At 41.5% G+C, this 21,611-nt stretch overlaps 1 protein-coding gene across 1 annotated transcript; it reads right to left on the bottom strand.

The window, feature by feature from the left end:
• Positions 1 to 11,107: 11,107 nt before the first annotated feature.
• LOC111866212 lies at positions 11,108 to 14,546 on the bottom strand. The gene is made up of 4 exons (XM_023854952.2): positions 14,270 to 14,546; positions 13,796 to 13,954; positions 12,673 to 12,955; positions 11,108 to 11,739 (listed from the first exon to the last, which is right to left on the bottom strand). The coding sequence occupies exons 2-4, from the start codon at positions 13,951 to 13,953 to the stop codon at positions 11,518 to 11,520; spliced, it is 663 nt and encodes a 220-aa protein (XP_023710720.1). The 5' UTR covers position 13,954; positions 14,270 to 14,546; the 3' UTR covers positions 11,108 to 11,517.
• Between the last annotated feature and the right edge of the window lie 7,065 nt (positions 14,547 to 21,611).

Below are 21,611 nucleotides of genomic sequence, written 5' to 3'. Positions count from 1 at the left end.
AAAAAGACTTAGGCTTTATGTATAAGAACACGGATGTGAGAAGCACGAACTATATGATTCACAGTCGGTCTGTTTCCTTGTTTCAGACTGGGAAGCTAGAACACTGCCCTAACAGCGTCACAGCAGGAGACGGTGAGTTTGAAGTAATTTAGTGCTTCAGGGCACCAGAACTGTGGTCAGAGCTAACTGTATTGTTCCTAATAAAACACAGAGATATCTCAAAACATGTAGGGGCAGACTGGATTTGCTATGCTTTTCTCATACTGCTTGATACATTTCTGGTTATATCATGAATCCTGCAGCACGTGCTCAATTGTTTGCTCCTGAATCCTCTAGATGTAGCTGATAGCTTCATATTTTCTTCAGGCATCCAGAATTTTGTCTCGGTAAAAAAGAAAAGGTAAAGCTTTCCCTGTAACAGGCCGTGGAGGCCCATAGGGTTGTGAGACGTCGAGGTTCTCATATTTTCTAGACAATCGTCTCTTTACCTCCCTTTACCCCCAGGAAGATTCCTGGTACTCATTTCTGTTAGAGGCTGAGTCGACCCCAGGGCCATAGTGCGGCTGGAAGGATTAGGTAAATTTAAAAAATCCACTTCATCGGGACTCGACCTTCCGGCTTGTAGCATAGTGCCTCAAGCAACTACGCTACCACGTACCCCACGGTAATCTGAAAGACAGTAATTTACATTTTTCATAAGTATGATTACAAATATTCCGAAATCAGAGCAACGTCGCGTAGCTTTAGAAGAAAAGCCGTGTTACTTTCGTCCACTCAAAATTTGAATAGCCGGGGAAACGCGTACAGAATTCCGTATAAGGATAATACAACGACATCAGCATAGCTTATTCGGTCACCTAAAACTGGCCAAGAGATAAGAAGGTAAATTTGTCCCTGTGCCTAATTAATTAAGCTCCAAGAGCATGAAGACGTATGGGAAAATTATGGTTAACGCCATCATTCTTGACCTCGGCACTAGATGGAGGTGAACGGTCAGTTTCACGCCTAGTCAGCTTTACCCCCAGGGAAAGAGCCCCGGTATCAATTGGGCGGGAGGCTGAGTGAGCCCCAGAACTTGTCTGGAATCTGTGAAGAAGAGAAAAATCTTTTACCCCTTCCAAGAACAGAACCCAGGCTTTCCAGCTCAAAGCCTATCGTTATACCGAGTGAGCTAACCCGGTTCATAGGTAAAACCGTCTAATTTTTATAATTCATTACAAATAAATAATACAGAAAACGTGTTAATAAGCGTAACTATTTTCTTTCTGGCTGTCACTTGGCTGGACGACGTAATATCCCCAAGTTGCGTGGTGACTGTAGTCAGATTTCAGGGTCGGTCCTCTGTACACCTGGTCACAGAAAATACAAAGCAATATTAGGTCTCCCGCTGGTAGCGCAGAATATCAACGTCTCAGTAAGCATTCAAGATGGTGCATTGCGCAGTCAGATCTTGCTCAGACGAGCCAGAGAATAAGCTTTAAAAGTGTTTAATATTTTAAAGCAAGGTTGATCAGCTTCATACAACTGAGGGTCTGCAGCGAATACTAGGACTCTTCCTGGGGTGCAAAGGGAGGCCGGAGCGTAAGGCTGACAACCTCACCGCCATCTGTGAGGAGACTGGAGAAAACTACATAATGAGGAGCCATAACTTGTGCTCTTCTCCAAGTATAATTAGAATGATCAATTCAAGGAGGATGAGATGGGAGGAGCATGTAACACGCATAGAGAAGAGGAATGCATATAGGATATTGGTCGGCAAGCCATAAGGAAAGAGACCACTAGGAAGACCAAGACTTAGGTGGGAGGATAATATTAATATGGATCTTATAGAAATAGGATAGAGTTATATGGACTGAATTAATGTAGCTCATTATAGGGATCAGTGGAGAGCTTCTTTGAACACGGTTATGAACCTTCGTGTTCCGTAAAATGTTGGGAAGTTCTTGAGTAGCTTCAGAACTAGCGGCTTCTCAAGAAGGGCGCAGCTCCATGAAGATAGTTATACACGTATCTCTGTCACTATCGGCAGGACACAACGTCCGTCAGTAGCCTTCCGTTTTAATCTTGCACTAATTGCCAGACAAGTTAATAGTTTACATAAATATTGTGTTTATCTTAACTTACTTGTATTTTGACTCTCTGTGGATGATGTCCGTACTCGTTTCCGAAGCCACCATCATAAATCCCGCCGCTGTGGTCACCTGCCCAGTAATATGAATTCCGCACAGGTTCCCCATAGCTGGTGGTTTGTGACCTGACATAATTCACTGTGGGGTAGACTTCAAATCCTTCTCCCCCGCCCCCGTACGTAGCCCCCGTGAATGATCCTGTTGGTGATAGTGGTGAGTCATATCCGACATTTTGTTGGCCTTCCCCATTTTCATATACGTGATACTGGGCAATTACAGAACCCAACGCTGCCAGAACGAGAACTGTCTGCAACAGGAATAGAATACACACGCATTATGAGTTTCACGTTGCATCCTAAATCTGTTATTCGTGACTCGATTTTGAGTTAATTTTGGGCCTTAATCCGTGCCGTCAGGGCGTGTCTGTGGATCGCATGCAATGAAGAGATAAAGCGCCCATACTTCGTTTAAATCATCTGTGATGTTACGTCATTATCAGTGACGTGTTGCGTTACGTCATTAGAAAATTAAATCGATTCTGAAGAGCTCTGTCTTCTGGGAAATAACGCCGTATAGTGCGTTGAAAATCAACTGATTTTGCTTGCTTTCTGCTTCACAATGGCTCCTCGCTCGGCCTGTTCTTCAGTCTTGAAGCTGAAGATATGTTCCTCTGAAACGTCTGTTGATTTTCAACGGACTACACGACTCTGTATCCCAGAAGGTAAAACTCTTTGTAATCACCGCTGTTAGAACCTGAAATCCTAAACATTAACTAGATTCTTTTTATGGCATGAACCAAAGTACCAACTTTAGCGGATAGAAGGTGTCGCGTGGTCAGCGCAACGAATCCCCACGGCCGTTAATTTCGGTTTTCTAGCCCGGAGCCGCTATTTCCTTGAAATAGCTCCTCAATTATTATCACGAGGCTGAGTAGACCCCGTTCCAGACCCACTACTTCTCATAAAATCTGGTACCGCCGGAAATCGGACCCGGGACCACTGGATCTGTAGCCAGGAACTCTGACCACTAGACCACAGGGGCGGTTTTAAGTTCGCCGACAAGCGGCGGTCGCTCGGTCGGTACAGTTAGCTTGCGGACTAAAACCACGGATTTTAGTTTTAGTTTTATGTGAACCAAAGACGCCATACCGAAGATCTTGCTAAACCTTAGGACTTTTCCACTGTCCTAAGCAAGTAACGGCGTACCATAAAAGATATTTTAGACAGACAGTATGGTAAGGTATTCATCAACAGCCTCTACGCCTTCAGAAAACGCCACAGTCAATTACAGAAAATGATCGTGCTCATACATTAACTTGAGATCTGCCCACAACAATGGCTCTCAATACCTCTTGGACATTGTTGTATCCTAGGCTTAACCAATGCCCCTTCTCCTTTCTCAAACGGCAATGAACAAACATACATTTACGATTAATCATTTTGCTGCAGTCAATTTTATTCTTGGTTGAGGTCATATCTGCGGTGTATCAAGGCAGACCACTTGTAATTAACGACCTGATCTTCTCATAGGAAATTCTTTCAATTACTTTTTAAGTTTCAAGTGCTTACTGTGATGAAAGTATCGATAAATAATCGATTACAGGAAGTAACCTCGCCCTGCTTTCTGTTTATGCCTGATTAGATTATAACCCCTTGATATAAGGGAAATTATACCTCGAGAGTAATTACTCCCTGGCTAAATCACTTTACTGCAGCGAATTTTCTATATTATTATTCTCTCAAGCGAATTTATGCGTCATGGGAATAACGCCCTGTTCATCGGCTTTTGTTCCCGTTCGAAGAGAATCTTTCTGTATGACCTGCCCCTCCGAGAACTGATTTTGTATTGTTCGCTTTGCGCAAGCCTTACCCATCGGCCTTGCCAGGGAGGTAAATAATAGAAAATGTCTGATGACCTATTATTAATTTAACGATAAGTGGAAATAATTGGGCGTTTCTTGGAGCGTGTCAACTTCAATATTCTGATGTAAGTAATAAGACGTTTTGCCATTATAAACACCAACAGTAAACAAGATTCTCGCAATGTGTAAGCAGTGTTACTATTTCAGCGTATCCATATTTCATTTCAAGAACTGTGCGGTCGAACTGCGCTTAGTTTTGAGGTACACATATAAAGCTGTCCCTGTAACAGGCTGTGGAGGTCCATACGGTTGTGAGACGTCGATGCTCCCACATTTCCTAGACAATCGGCTCACAGATGGTGGTGAGGTTGTGAACCTTAAGCGTCGGCCGCGGTTTACACCCCAGGAGGTTTCCTGGTACTCATTTCTGTTAGAGACTGAGTCGACCCCAGGGCCATAGTGCTGCTGGAAGGATTACGTCAGTTGAAGAAATCCACCTCATCGGGACTCGTATCCGCGATCTTCCGGCTTGTAGCATAGTGCCTCAACCAACTACGCTACCGCGTGCCCCTGTACGTACGCATATAATGTAGCTTAATAATTGAGTAAACCATTTAAACAGTTCAGAACTTAGGCAACTGATAAATGGGAATATAGGTTGCATATAGGAGAACAGACAGAGGAATATTTTAAACTTATTCAGCACTTAAAATTTCGAGAACACTATCATCACTGTGCTTTCGTTCACTCTCCTCGTAGGAGAAAGTAGGAAAACTTTATAACCAATTGTTTATGCACTGAACCTAATCGAAATCAGAAATCCAGGCGACTCAAGGCTACTAAATCCCTCCCCCACTATCCGTGAGATGGACAGTAGAAGACCTGTCTTTATACGATATCCGTGTCACATTTACGTTTCTCTTATATCTCCAGTTCACTGTGTAGTGCAAGATATGATAAAATGGGATCCGTACAGTGGAGCTTCTAGTTTCGCTTCACGCAGTTTATATAAATAAACACACACACGCATACACACAGACTGACTAACCACAGGGAGCTGAGTCCTTAAGCAGCCGTCAGTCGCTCAGCTACTTAAGAATTTCACAATGTATAAATTCCATTACCGTGTTAACAAAAGCCCTTCACAGGTCCCTATCATGAACCACATGAATCCAGTCCATGCTGGCCCATCCTATTTTTTTTGCGAATTCCCCCCCCCCAATACATAGAGACGGAATCTGTAGGTCTGTAAACTACGTTTTCATTCCCATGTAACTCAGATATTACCGAGAAAGCTGGTTCAACTGGAAACGCTTCTCGTGGTTTGGAGATCAATTCTCGGTCGGGATACCATCTATCCTGACTGATGTTTTCGTCTTTTTCCTCCGGTCCTCTAGGGAAATGCCGCAACACTACCTTAAAATAGGTCACGACTGCTTCCTTCTCTGTTATTTCCAATATAATATTCACTGTCATATATTCATTCGACGCTGTATATAACCTGAGTTAGTAACAACGCGGCTAAATCAACTGCTAATTAATATTAAGAAACACACGCAGAGGGTTCCCAATTCTTAAAACGGCTTTCACTGCTTAAGACGAAATATTTCTCTCTGTCCCCTACAGTTTTCCAGCAGCAGCCGTCCTCTCTTGACTGCACATCTATGTGAACATGACGAATTACATTTGCTTCTGCTAGATTATTCTTACTCTTACTCACTGACTTGATAGACAGCCATTTTGTTCAGCGACTTACGTTTCTTGTAGTGCACATTACAACGAAAGTGAATATTTTTGCAAGCACTTCGACTTTCGGGACAGTATTAACACGAAATGAGAAGAGGCGTGACCAACTTTGTCATTTATATGGCAGCTTCGTTCTGCGCTCTGCATTTTCTCTTTGGATCGGTTAATGTAGGTCACTGTTAAGGTTAGTTGTCCTGCTCGGTCATACTTCCTTGCAGATTTTCAGCACAAGAAGACATTCCCATCATGCATCAGTGGCAAAATGACTCTCGCTATGAGAGGCCCTGCAGCAATGCACAGCCTACTTTCTCACGCATGTCGTGATTTTTGATACACGTACTAAAAGGAAAAAGTGAAACTCTTCTCAGTTAAGATCTAAGAGTTTGTGACGATGGTATATTAATATACTTATTGTGCTTCTAGACATCTTCCATCGTCCTGTTTTCATTTATGTATGAAAGTTTCGGAGACAGAATCAGTCTCCGGAACTTTTTTAAATAAATAAAACCAGACGATGGTAATGTCCATTGTAACTACTCAGTTAAATGGTTTCGTAAACAAAATTACTTATCATTTAATTACAATTTCGGCCAATAAAGGATGTTTATTGCAACCAAAATTCTTCCCAATTAAGTGGCCGTGTTACCGTCCCCCATTCTTTCTTTGTACGTATGTGCCGGCTTCGGTAGATCACTTGACTCCTATCAGGATCGTGTTACGGCAGTAACTGTGGCAACCGGAAACTGCACACTTGAAGCCAGTCCACTGATCGAAATCAACAACACAACTTCCACTGTCCAGAAAATGTTAATTTATTCAGAAGCGAAATATTATAACTTCTTGTAAGCACGGAGTAATATGACCCATTTCTATTATCATATTTTAACGATTCAAAGTGAAGGACTTGTGAATTTAGGAGTGCAGCCCAATGGCGTTTGCCTCTGATCAATTCAAAACGCCAAGTTTTTTAAGACTGGTCTCCTGCGAGAGCGTCGCTTCATCCCTGAAGATTTGAATCGACTGCGTCTCTCCCAGACAAGACTTCATTTCCTGTTAGCTGATTTCAACTATCCAAATTCATCATGCAATCAGCACATGCCAATCACATAATGACCTTTGAGAATAAAACAGTTCCCAAGACACAGGACTCGGAACCCCACATGTGAGAGCGGTTATTTTCTTTAGTTTAGGGTCCAGCTACACTTTACGAGTATAACAGCTACACATGTCAACAAACAAAATTCACATCTTCGGAAAACTACGGACTTGTCCTCTTCCGGTCATCCAAACTGCATGTAGACAAAAACAAGGCACTGTTTTCTGTCCAGATACAAAAACAAGTCATAACATGCTAATAAAACAGTCACCCTTCTGAAATGGCTGAGGACCATAGCGCCCAGGGAGAACTGTAACAGGTTTTGACTGTCATAGCCTTAACTATAAATTCTGCCAATTATCTTCAAAAAAGAAACTAAACTTGACCGCTTAGACACAACTAACTCCATGAAACTGAGTCCTTCTTGAGAAGCCGCCAGTCGCTCATCTACTCAAGAATTTACACAACATTTTATGGATCCCAAAGGTTCATTACCGTGTTCAAAAAGTCCTCCATTGGTTCCTGTCCTAAGCCAGATAAATCCAGTCCATATCAACCCAACCTTTTTCTCTCAGATCCATTTTTATAACATCTCCTCACCTATGTCTAGGTCTTCCTAGTGGTCTCTTTCCTTCTGGCTTTCCCACCAAAATCCTATATGCTAAATGCCATACCCCTCTGATCCTCATTCACTTGCTCAGTTTAATTGTACATCCCTGTAACAGGCCGTGGAGGCCCATAGGGTTGTGAGACGTCAAGGCTCCCACATTTTGAAGACAATCAGCTCTCAGATGGTGGTGAGAGTGTCAGCCCTACGTGCCAGCTGCCCTTTACCCCCAGGAAGATTCCTGGTACTCATTTCTGTTAGAGGCTGAGTCGACCCCAGGGCCACAGTCAAATGCAAAATCCAATAACGTCATTGAGATTTGAACCCATGACCTTCTGGCTTGTAGCATAGTGCCTCAACCAACTATGGTAACACATGCTGTTAGCATCAGAGATTATATATAATAAACTGGAGAGGATAGGCAAAGGAAGCTGTGCTCTCTGGGAATGTGCCTAAGAGGAACTAAGAAAAGCCACAGAATATTCTAAACTGGATAGCTGACCTCCAGGCCTAGATTTCATGAATATGAAACACAAACACTATTCATTCAGCTGAAGCATGGCAGCAGTGCTGACATCTATATCTAGACTTCCAGGAATATAACTTTGAAAGCAATCACAAGACATAACTGTTATGTTTACAATACACTTTTCTGTTGCTTTAACCTTGAAACTTTATTGTCAGACCTTGTATGGATGTTAATGCAACTCCCAACTGGGTTTCTCAGCCTGGGGTGTTGTTGAAAATAAAACATCTTAAACCTACAGCAGATAATGAACCCTCTAACATAATAAAATTATCTGTGACATTAGAAAATGTCACTTCATTAATGTATTTGCAACAAAGAAAACTATTACATCGAAATATTTATCCTTTCTAATAACCTAAGAAGCTGTACACAATAAAATTAATTTACTTTTTCATTAAATGAATATACAAACACTACATTTTGATTTTCTACAAGAGGTTAATACTGTTCTATTTCTTTTGAAGATTAGCTGTATACATCAGTACATTATAAGTCTATCTTTGGTTTGGGTTAGAATATGTATTTAAACACTTAAATATTAGCTTCTAATTTATGAATTGTATTACTATATTGGGATACTGGATTATATTTAAGCAATATCTCAGCCACAAAGTACAGTTTACATTTTGATTCCATGATTACATTTCAAGTGGCTATATCAGTACATGTTTCTTTTCTGAGTAGGTTAACATCGTAAAGTTCATATACTGTGTAAACCAGAGTGCAGCAGCTTGAGCAGATAACTTTACGGAATAGAAGTTTTGTATAAACAAGTCTGAATTTCACACCAGAACTATGTATAAAAACGACCCAGTAGCTGTCTAATGATGACACACCCTTGTTCCCTTAGTAAGTGGAGCATATCAGTGTCCTAACCTCAGAGAAATGTTCGTCAGTTCCGAAGGACCCCCACATCGTGACAATGGTGATGCATCTGTGTAAGGCATGTTGTTGTGGTATACTGTTCCACTTGAAGCCTAGGTAGTCCACTATCTACTCCCATAATCCCATCTGATTAGCAGCATAATCATTCAACCAGATGCAAAAGAAAAATCCCAATAAAAATTTTGGATACTATAAGATTTAGTCATGTTTTGTGTGCATAATTGAGACGTCATACCTGTCCATCTGCCTGATCTTTGAAACTAGTGGGGTGGAACTCTTTCAAATTTTACTGTGTGAAAGGTTGGACTAAAATTTAAATGATAAACTGAATTTTCATTCCTGTTGATCAATCACAGCTGTTAATCTACACAAGGACAGGAATATTCTTTTCTTATATTGTTACATTATGCATATAAATCTTAGGTTGAATTATTATTATCAACATTATTCCTAGATGACCCATTATACATAATAAAAAAAAAAGGTAAAGCTATCCCTATAACAGGCTGCGAGGAACCTAGGGCTGTGAGACGCCGAGGCTCCCACATTTTCAAGACAGTGAGCTTACAGATGGCAGTGAGATTGTCAGTCTTACATGCCGGCTGCCCTTTACCCCCCAGGAAGATTCTTGGTACTGATTTCTGTAAGTGGCTGAATCGACCCCAGGGCCATAGTGCAGCTGGAAGGATTAGGTCAATTGGAAAAATCAGTGACCTCATCAGGAACTGCAACCACAAACTTCTGTCTTGTAACATAATGCCTAAACCAACTATGTTAACGTGTGCCCTCCATTATACATAACACAAAATTAAACTTTTCCAGGTTTCCAGAGATCTTCCTATGCACTTTCTTCCAATAGATTTGTTTTAAAATTTTCTTTGTAATTCTATAAGAGACCGTTTTTGATATTCACATTGTTCTGAAAAGGGCCACTTTCTCATATTTCCTGTAACAAAAGTATTCTGGTCGCTTATAAGGGCCAGTTGTTCTCGAATTTCCCGTTCTGCACTCATATTGGCCTGAATCAGTTTGTGCCCCCCTACATGGATGTGTGTGTGACTACCTTCCTTGGTATCTTATCTATATAACCTTACAAAATCCTCCTCCCTCTCTTACTTCAACCCAGATGATGGAGACAGCATGTTCATGCAAAACACTGCCATTCACTCAGAACACCCACCACTGGGAAAACCTGTCTGCTTACAAACACGAGTTCTTGATAACCGTGATTCAATGCTTTATTAGCTCCTAAAGTATCAATCCCCTCGTTGGTGTCTCCACCTTATCGTGGTGAAGGGGTTTGAGTATGCCAAGGACCCTGAGAGCTATACCAGCGGTAGCGTAGCTACTGGCAGGGCCTCCCTTGCTGGACAGGTCAAAGGGTAGGCATCAGACGAAGAGAGACACCAAAAACTGGTGCCGGAAGCAGCGTCATCAGCAGCGACTTGAAGCACAGAGCAAATGATGCTCGAGATGGTTCAAGTTCTTATAGCAACAGGCGTGACCAGAGTGGTTTGAACGGCTGTTGTACTGCGATGTGGAAAGCAAATGGAAAACTACCACATTATCACTTTTCCTGGATAGTCTCTTTCCAAAAACAGAAGATCGCATTAAGTGGACGAACTGTTTTGGAAGAGACTGTGGACCTGTCGTCTGACAGATTACTGATGAATGAATGAAATGAAAGTATCAATAGTATTCTGTCCCTTAGCTCATGTGAGTTTTGATTTATCAGGCAGTGGTCTATTGCAACTTCAGTTGAGAATCATATTCTTCCTTATACTGTCTGCTCATAGCAATGGGGAGCTGGAAGTTTCAGTATGGTTTGATGGGGGCTCAACTTAGAAATGGGGTTCCCTTTCTTTGTTCTTGGCTGCAACTTTTTTCAGGAAACAAATTCTTAAGTCAGTTAGGTACAGGTTGTGGAACAAACCTCTGAATGAGGTTTTGGGCTTGATTCAAAGTACCATTAGTAGTACTATCAGTAGTAGTAATAGTAGCAGTAGTGGTGGTAGTGGCAGTAGCAGTGATAGTGGTAGTAGTGGTGGCAGTAGTTGTAGCAGTTGTGGTAGAAATTATAGTGGTGGTGGCAGCGATAGTGGTGGTAGTGGTAGTAGTGGTGGCAGTAGTTGTAGCAGTTGTGGTAGAAGTTATAGTGGTAGTAGTGGTGGTGGTGATAGTGGTGGTGGTGGTAGTAGCAGTGATGTTGGTAGTGGTGGTGGTAGTAGTGATAGTAGTAGCAGTGGTAGTGGTAGTAGTGGTGGTGGTAGTAATAGTAGTAGTAGTGGTGGTGGTGGTGGTGGTGGTGGTGGTGGTAGTAGCAGAAGTGGTAGTGCTAGTAATAAAAAGATCTGACAGTGTAATGACAGCTGGTGTGAAACAAAGTTACAAAATGCCTTGTACATTAAAAATACCTAAGTGTATGGGCATTGTTCAGTGTAACTGCAGTGTAGTGCATTGTTTCCAGAAACCTTAAGGTAAACAATCAATCTTTCTACATATTCCAGTATCCCACAAAAATAATGACATCAGTAGCAACAACAGTCATAAAGTGAATGTGATGTAATGCTGCTTTCACTGCCATAAGACAGCAGCAGCCATAACAAAACGAACTAAGTTCACGCTTCATGACGACCCCATTTCTGCATGCTTGTCTTCATCCATCTAACAGTTTTTGGGCAGAACTTCTTTCCACCAGTTATCCTGATAATGATACTTCTGTATCTCGATTCCTTCTCTTGGAACGGGGAACACGAAACCTCCGAACTCTTTTACTGGTAGTGGCGGTGCAATAAGTCTTGGAGGAAAACATTCTAGAGACGTCATTCCTTCACAGTCTGGCGGCAGCATTCGACGCTTCCATCCCACACGACGTAACATGCCAATCTGCCACAAAAATGAAATAAGAATTATATGATTTAAATTTGTAAAATTGGAGATTAAATTAGACATGAGTGACTCACAAATCAGTTCTCTGGAAATAAAATCCAAATATTTATAACAGTGAAGACCCTCATTCCATACAATCCTGCACCAGTTCATTCCTACTTCCTGATAAAATACTAAGATATACTTCAATACTGTTTTCTTGACCCCACTCAATCTTCCCAGAAGTCATCTTCAAAGACGTAATCTTCCAACAGACTTCCCCATACTGATTCTTCTGTATGCATTTTTGTTTCCCCCATCTTAATAGTATGCATCCTGTTGTGTGTTATAAAGAAGGTACACAGAATGTATACAAAAGTATGCAGTCTACACAACAATATTCTTTATTTAAAAACAAAGTAGACACTATCGTGTCTGGTATCACTGTACGCCTGATGATGACCCAGTATAAGGGTTGAAACATGTTGCATCAAAAAAACAAATGTTGATACGATAGTGTCTACTTTGCTTTAAATACAGAATATTGTTGGGTAGACTGCATACTTTTGTATACATTTTGTGTACCTTGTTTTCCCCATCTCGCTGCATGACTTATATCAGTAAGTATAGAAAAATGACCAATGTATGCTCTCAGAGAATGCAACACTCACAAATAAACATTTTTTTACCTATGATATGCAAGTAATTAATGAATTCTTACAGCAGTTATAGAATCATTTGTCTGGCTCCTTGCAGCCTGTGTACAAAATTCAAATACAATTATTTAACCTTACATGTATCAGTATTATGTCATAAGTTCTTGTAGAACTCAAACTTGAGAATTTCAGTGGAAGGAAGAAAAAAAACTCTGGACATAATAGGATTTTCTATTGCAGATCAACAGGGTTTTGTTTCGAAATATCTGCATTTCACAGAATGTGACTATATTACCAACGGATCCTCCTCAAAAACAATAAGCTGCACAGATGCACCACCAAATGCAGGGTCCTTCACACCATACATTCCTTCCCCTGAGTTGTATGTTAGCTGAAGATTATGTTTCTTAAATGTCCGAACTAGGAATACTTCGTCATATTTGGTTAATTCTTCATTAAGAAGGCAGAATTCAACATCTGCTTCCCATGGTAGTGACCGTGAGATTCGGATCTGGCCCCACAGTGAGCCATAGCACAGAAAGTGTGAGAGGCCTAATGCAGATAGGACACGATGAACTCTGAAAAATAAATGGAACTGAAATAAACAGTCAGCTTATGTGGATCCAGGACAAAGCATAAAGAGACCGCGCACTGCCCTGTGAAGTACATAACGTAACAAAAATATGTTGAAGGAATGAAGGTCTCTGCTTTGCCCTGCCATGAAATTTCATAACAGAACATGGATAATGGCTTGTGTTTTTAATATAATTCAGTTCTCCCATCAAGAAAAATTATGTTGACTGTTTTAAGCCGTGCAGTGACATGTGAAAATGTATACTCAGGCTTAATGAGCTGGTATTTGATTTCAGAGTACTCAGATAATTAAAATGCTAGACTGAATTTAACTGCTTTCTTTAAACCATTAATAAAATTTGTGATTAAATACAAATTTTGGAATTAAAAACCACTTGGGATTTATATTTTATGTAAAATCACAAATAAATATTTCTACACATCTGAATAAATTTACAACAGATCAAATAATGTTTTAAATTAAATGTATAAATATTAAATATATAAATATTTTGTTATTATTCATAAAGCTAACTTAGAAAAAGTTTAAACTAACTACTTTCCCCTTCAGTTTGCAACAAAGTGGTATTGCAATTTGGAAATTGTTTTGTTTTTTGTGGAAAATATTATCTAATAATTATGTACGCCAAACATTACAGAACAAATCAGGGAATTTCACAATAGTAAGGGACTGGAAGGAAAGGAATACAATATTTGTAAATTAAAATGGAAAGGTAAATAATAATTGAAGCAACATTGTTGATAAATGTTTAAAGGGATTTTGTGCTCTGTATTTCTATTCTGTAAGGATTATGGTATATAGTCTATGCAGAACGAAATTCTACCTATTTGCAAGTTTGTGAAGTTCTTCTTGGAATTGCTCAGGATGATGGCATGTTTGCGTGAAATGTTTTACATGACTTTGCCTCAATACAGTCCACATAAGCAAAACAACAGTCGATAGGCACAGTGCTGACAAAGCACGTGTTAGTGTAATTCTCATGCTGGAATGAACAAAACACATTAAGTTATTAGTACAAGAAAACCCTTTGACTTTATAGTTGTGTTTTAGGCTGAGGATCATTTTTCAATTAAAGGGTGAATTACAATAAATAAAAATACACTACACATAAAATACATTGCTACTGCAAACAGAAACTCCATTAAATCAGCAAAGGTCCTATAAGCATTAGTAGAATTCTTGCTGTATTTCGCACTCGCGCGATATTTATCCCAAAATTTCGTGATGATTTCCTTCAAACAGCAGACCGTGTAAAAACGTAAAGTCTTTGCACTGGCCACTGTGCCTTGAAAATTACCTGTTTGCCCTTTTGTATTATAAACATTAACTACTTCTCACTTTCATCATATTTATTAAAAAATTCACAGCAACTTTAGTTCTGTTTTCAGTGCTAATGAAACACGAAACTGCATAATATTTCAGTTCAAGAGGTATTAAATTCATAGTTATCACCACGGAACATTTTCTTTTCATTACACAAAGCAGTTTCTTCGGGCATATGTCTTAACCTAATCTCTCAAAGCCGACAGGTGACATAACCCTTATAGCACCCATTTGGCGGACAGTCGCCATAATTGCACACATACGGAATTGACAGTCTCGCCACATGTACGAAAAAACATTGCTGTAGCACGTTCTTTTACGTTCATAATGTGTGACATACCAGTCGGAATATTAGGCCTTGGAAAAGGGAGTCTGTTTACTCCGTCTGATTAATAATTGTAATCAATGAATGTAGATTTATTTCGAGTAGTAGCTCTCTGTACTTGCGCCCAGTGTAATTGGGTCAGAAGTTGATCCGTTAATGCAAAATAACGTTAAGATGCGTATTTCCTGAAATACAGAGATCATCCTGCAGAGATGGAAACATAAGTATGTAAGTTAAGTAATTGCATATAATTATTTGCAGAAACTGTTTTTGAAAGATAGCTAAACTACTTCAATTATTCGAATCACGTTGGCACCACTGATAATGCGCTATTTTTATATCCGTAATCATCGAGATGTTCGTCAGTTCAAATACTGTCACCAGGAGCGCTAGTAATGTCAAAGTCGTAACATCGATCTTTGAAGCTCTTGACTGCTCACGACATCTGTGAGCAGATGCAGAAATTAAATCGGACGGTAACCCGCGGACAGTAGGTTTAAGCTGATTTTTGCTTGGTTTCAGTGGAAAGAAGACTCACGAAGGGTTTATGTTATCGTATTGTTACGTGTATTACCGGTGTGACTATAGATGGTGTATGGATTTATTGACCACTTGTATACAGCATTCGGAACTACACTTTATAGATCACTGGCACACACAGACTAATATCCTCATTCTATTAGCGTCTCCACTAGCCGTCGGCTCTTCTCGAGGGAGATTCCCCAATTTCCCTACGTTCAGGTTCTCTTGTCACACTCGACCATGCAGAATTCTTATCAACTGATAACTAATGAGTCCCAGGCTGGTGGGCATTTGTCACCAACCTCCTAGTCTTCTCTTCACAAGCTGGCTTCAACTGACAACTGTGCGGAATGCCTTTTCTCATTGCAGTGGCAGTTTCGCCTTTTCTTCCGCGAAGTGGTCAGCGTGATAAAAGTGGTAATTTGGAATAAAGAACCTCCCATGGGGTTTGAGATATGTCTCTGAGAGAAGAGCCATCTCTACATGTAAGTCCTGCAGCTGTTTACTGAGCTCATAGCGCTGCCTCCAAATGCCATTCGCATTAACTGCAACCTATAAACTCTAGGAGACATTTTGTTATGTTAAGTACCGTTTTTATAATGACCATTATTCTGTCTTCTTGTAACAGGTTCGCTGAGCTCTCATGATCTGTCGCACTACAGTGGCTACTTTTAACGAATTGGGGGCCAGTACTGACAGACCTGTTCTCTGATTCTCCTGTTGTGGCAGATGCTGCTGCACGGGGTGCCGCAAGCTTTTCCCATACGTCTGCTGTGCCTGTGGTTGCTGGTCTTGAGTGTCTCTGATGTAGTTTAGCTGCGCAGGGCTACTCTGATGAGGTGAACTTAGAGAAGAACGTCCTCCAAGATGGTCCCTTGGGAGCCATGACCCGGGATGAATACCAGCAACTAACTCGATGCTTCAAGCTGTCTTGCTTACAACATCTCGGCACGAATCACATAGAAAACAGCGTTCTTCTATTGTTGCGTTGTTGTCCATTGCCATGAAAACGTATTTACCGAACCGTTACTTAGAAACGGGTTGCATTACTCCGTCGTTCTATTGTTGCGGGCGTTACCTAGCAACGGCCGCTGCTTACAGAGACCGCTTAGCAACGGGTCTATACGTCACATTATCAAATCGTCTGCATTTCTATGTGTGCGCGCGTAGGTGTGCATATTTCTCATAGTAATAACGTTTGAAGTAATGGACAGATCTTCATGAAATTTAGCATGAATGTCATGCCACTGGACGCAACCAGAATTTTTTCACCTTCGGTCTACAATGCCAAGAGGTTCTTGTGAACTTCTGACGAACAGTGGAGAAACTCCGATGTGGTTGGAATATTCGAAAATGTGAATTGAATTTTCTTTTACGATAGAAAATCATGGTAATTACAGTGAATTTTAATATGGAGATACGTAGTAAACATGTATAAAGGTAAGAGGTAAATTTGTCCCAAGTACTTAATTATCCACCACGACATGCATATTTATGGTTGAGTGCAAGTAGGCTTGTAGCCTCGTACGGTAACCTCGGTACTATCTGGAGGTGAGTGCCGCCTTACCCGCGCGCGAATTGACCTCCTATTTCCGTTGGACAGGAGCTGGGTAGGTCCCTGAGACTTGACACAAAGCAGAACAGAAGAACCCCTAACCCTGTCGGAAAGCCAAACATGGTTCCCAGATATTCCAGCCCGTAGTCTAGTCACTACATTGACTGAACTATTCCAGTTCCCAATTGGAAAGATATCCCAAACTTATGCACAGAAACTGGCCAGAGATTTCTTATATACTGCTGCTGTCTTCTTGTTTATTTCAATATCAAAGTTGAGGGTAATGCCAAATGCCTTTTTCTAAGTTCAGGCTTCGATTCCCGGTAGGAGCAAGAGATTTTCTTTTCTCAAAAGCGTCCAGACAGGCTCTGCCCCCCTCCCGGGATCTCCTATCCGTTGGTTACAGAGGATCTTTTCGGGTTAAAGCGGCCGGGGCGTGAAGCTGACCACTCACCTCCAACTACTGCCGAGGGCTGCTTATGTTCTCACTGTGATGACCATGAAATATAGCTTGATTCCTTCTGGAGTGTGACGCCGTGTAGTCCGAGATTACTAATGCGCAGCAAACAGTAAGCAGAATACTCGTTACCTACATGGTTTAGCCTTCGGTCATGAGGATGGAGTAAGTGCATCCCTCCGAAATGTCGCTGAACTACTACATTACACTACATCACATCCCATGTCCTTATTTAACACGAATCTAGATCACAGTCAATTTGAGGACAATAAACTTTGTACTTTTTCTGTGGACAGTGAAGATAGAAACAAAATCATTATACAAAAATTATGTTTCTGGACTTTTTTTATTATCCTCTTTTTATTTAAACGTCGTCCTGTTGGAGCCGGAAATAGGGGCTGGTTCTATCGAAGGGGCCAAACTGACTAGGTTTTACAAGAAAACGGAGACAAATTCAGTCTCCGAACGTTGTTTTTAAATAAAAAACAGAATGGTATTTTAATTAAAAATGGGACCATGGATGTCCATAAACATTATATTTATATTAATGTACCATCGTTACAGGGGGTACACGATGGTGTAGTTGGTTGAAGCACTATGCTACAAGCCGGAAGGACGAGGGTTCGATTCCCGACGAGGTCAATGGATTTTTCAATTGACCTAATCCTTCAGCCGTACTGCCGTCGATTCAGCCTCTAACAGAAATGAGTACCAGGAATCTTCCGGGGGAGTAAAGGGTGGCCGGCGCGTAAGGCTGACAACCTCACCGCCATCTGTGAGCCGATTGTCTAGAAAATGTGGGACCCTCAACGTGTCACAGCCTTATGGGCCTCCAAGGTCTGTCACAGGGATAGCTTTACCTTTTTACTATCGTCATAAGCTCTTAGATCTAAATTATTATTTTATTTTGACTTCGTATGTTGACGGAACGGATAGGTTAAGGATATATGAAGACACTCGACGATGCTGCCTGTCCGTCAGGCAAGAGTCAGGCGAAATGAACTACGTACCATGCAATTAGAGCTACATGACGCGCGAAATTAGGTATCGCGGGGCTTAACGCTGCCGTTACGAACCCTTCATTTCCTCACCCCCCCCCCATAGCCAAGCCGGGACGATGTATATTAAAAAACGGAAGAAGCCGTGTTCTTCTTCTTCTCTTCTGCCATTTCCTTCTCAAGAAAACCCGTCAGCTCGCTCGGCGGAGAAGTTTGCACGTTATTAAAACTCGTGATGAGTCGCAATTACCAAGTTAAGCGTCATCTCAGCCGGGGGGGGGGGTTATTTCCTTCGCGATATCCACTCGATGGGAATTTTATGAAGAGGCAGCCAGTGGCGAACTGGTTGCTGCAGGCTCTGGGGCCGATAAAATGCATGGAGTATATTCTATAAAGTAAAGGTATCCCTGTAACAGGCCGTGGAGGCCAATAGGGTTGTGAGACGTTGAGGTTCCCACATTTTCTAGACAATCGGCTCACAGATGGCGGTGAGGTTGTCAGCCTTACGCGCCGGCCACCCATTACCCCCAATAATATTCCTCTTACTCATTTCTGTTAGAGGCTGAGTCGACCCCAGGGTCATAGTGCGGCTAGGAGGATTAGGTCAATTGAAAAAATCCAGTAACTTCCTCGGGACTTGAACCCGCGACTTTGCGGCTTGTAGCATAGTGCCTCAACCAACTATGCTACCACGTGCCCTCGGAATATGTTCTATATGTGTAAAAATATTTGTAAGCGTGAGATTTTTAGCATTGTCATTGCATAGTTTTTTTTTTTGGTAACTATAGCCAAATATTTTTTAGATTTGATATTGTCACGTTGGTGACATAGACGGGGTTTGGATTGGTAATTCGGATTTATTGCACACTTATGCAACTCGTAACCACCACCGTCTCACTGATTTAAAGATCTCTGTAACTACAACACATAAAATATTCTGTCTTCATCGTTCGTCGCTTGGTAACGACGGATTTTCCCCTTCCTCTAGGTCCCCGAACTGACCCCTGCCCCAGCTACCAGGTTCTCACTTGTTACAACTGCAGCTCTAACGCCATGGAGCTGAGCCCTCTTTGAGAAGCCGCCAGTTCCGCAGCTACTCAAGAATTTCCCAACATTTTACGGAACCCAAAGGTTCATTACCGTGTTCACAAGAGCCTAGCACTGGTCCCTTTTCTGATCGAGATCAATCCAGTCCATACCATCCCATCCTACCTCTCTACGATCTATTTTAACATCCACCCACCTACGTATTGGTCTTTGTAGTGGTCTCCTTATCTGTGGATGTCAGACGAAGCTCATTTTCATTTAAACGGGTATGTGAACAAGCAGAACTGTCGGTACTGGGCACAAGAAAATCCTGCTGTTCTTCATCAACGACCTCTACACAGCCCCAAGGTCACTGTATGGTGTTCAGTTTCGGCTCGAAGGGTGATAGGACCATATTTTTTTAAGACATCGCAAGAAACACGGTGACAGTAACTTCTGAGCGTTATGTAACCATGCTTGAGACGTTTCTTGCTGCAAGAATTCACAGTGTACCGAACATTGATATCGAAAACACTTGGTTTCAACACAGGACGGGCGACCGCACACACCGCACTAGTGTCAATTGCAGTGGTCAGGCGTCTGTTCGGTAAGCACGCAATTTTCAGAAACGGTGACATTGCTTGGCCACCTCGTTCCCCAGACTTATCAGTGTGTGATTTTTATTTATGGGGTTATTTGAAGTGCGTGGTCTACAATACGCGCCCCACAACCCTAGCCGAACTTAGAAGACGAATAACAGAAGAGATCGCAGCAATACAACCCGACACTTTGCTCCGAGCCATGCGCAATTTTCAGGATCGACTTGCAGAGTGTGTTCGGCAAGATGGACATCATCTTCGCGATGTTATTTTCAAACTGTGAGTTATTTTTAAATTTCCAATGTAGAAGTGCACATTGAGTACCTTGATTAAATTAAAAAAAAATGTATTTTTTTCTCTATTTTCAAGAGTTCCCACCTTTTTGCGCCACTCTGTTTCTGGCTTTCCCACCAAAATCCTATATGCATTCCTCTTCTCCCCCTTTCGTGCTACATGCCCGAATTATTTCACACCGCTGTCAGTAGATATAGGCCTACTGGGGTTATATGAATGGTGAACTGGATGGGATGGGAAGGAAGAGGTCATGGCCTAATACAGATAGGGCGGGACTGAGGAAAATAACAAAAACCTCAGTTAAGCTAGACAGTGTCGTAGCCGAGATTCGAAGCGCGCACCTTCAGAATACAAATCAGAAACAGTACTCCATATCGTCATGGCCTATTGATTGGCCGAGGTAACGATTGTGAAGGAACTCAGAATTTCTTTGTTAGGTCATTTGAAGCGCGGTGTCATGTAAGTGTGCCCGCTATACTTGAGCTTTCATCGTGACATGGACCACTAATAGCCTGAATTACGTTGGCATCCGAGCCGTTAAGCTCACGTGAACAGCGAGCCTCCTGCTGTAAGTTGTTAAAAGTGAGCAGTCGCCCCTTTTTTTCTATTGTCTGCCCAGAAAAGAAGATGGGTTAAAAATACATTCGTGAGTAACTGCGTTGGAAAGAGATGTCAGGACTTTTGGGATACATTCAAAACCCAAAGCACTTGTTTCTCAACGAATATTTCGGAACAGAAATCATCGCGGCAAATACCGAATCAACTGACTAAGTGGAACAGAGCCCTTTTTAAGGAAATTTTGGTTACTGCACAAGCCAAGAAAATACCAACATTTCATGGAACCCGAAGATTCATTGTCGTTTTCACCATCCTGAGCCAGATAAATCCAGTATACACCATTTCATCCTATTTCTTTAAGATCCACTATAATATTATCTTTCCATCTACTTCTAGGTCTTATTCTTGTTCTTTACGGGCGCTACAATCGTGTTTGAGTCTTCGCCTCTTCTGTGGGCCTCCTCCATAGGGTATGGAGCTATCATAACAGTACACTTTCCCGGGGTGAGGATGTTAGCCCCACGCTCAACCCCCAACCTGGAGGACCACGGACTACATTACGTCTGTCCCCTACTTTTTGATCTGTCTGGTATGAGTGGCCCTACCAGGAGCTTACGCTCCCGCCAGCATAGCTCTCTGGGTCACTGCGGCGCTCAAAATTCCTCTCCACGAAATTACAGAAGTCCTCGAAAGGAAGAGAAGGCTCAGTCCTAAGCTTTGTACACATTTCTGTCTCATATCCCCGTCTGATCCTCCTTAACATTATCATAGTAACTATATTTGACGAGGATTATACAAATATTATGTTTCTGGACATACTCAATCGTCTTCTTTTTATTCAAAAACATGACGCTCCGAAGATTGGATTCTGTCTCTGTCTTCATGTGAAATATATTCAATTGGGCTCCAATCGATAGGACTAGTCTATCTACGAATACCTGCTCCAACACAAGATAGGGTATACAAGCTAAGCACAGCACAA

The sequence above is a fragment of the Cryptotermes secundus genome, unplaced genomic scaffold (assembly GCF_002891405.2).
Source record: "Cryptotermes secundus unplaced genomic scaffold, Csec_1.0 scaffold682, whole genome shotgun sequence".
Classification (NCBI taxonomy): domain Eukaryota; kingdom Metazoa; phylum Arthropoda; class Insecta; order Blattodea; family Kalotermitidae; genus Cryptotermes; species Cryptotermes secundus.
This window is presented reverse-complemented; position numbering and strand designations above follow the sequence as displayed.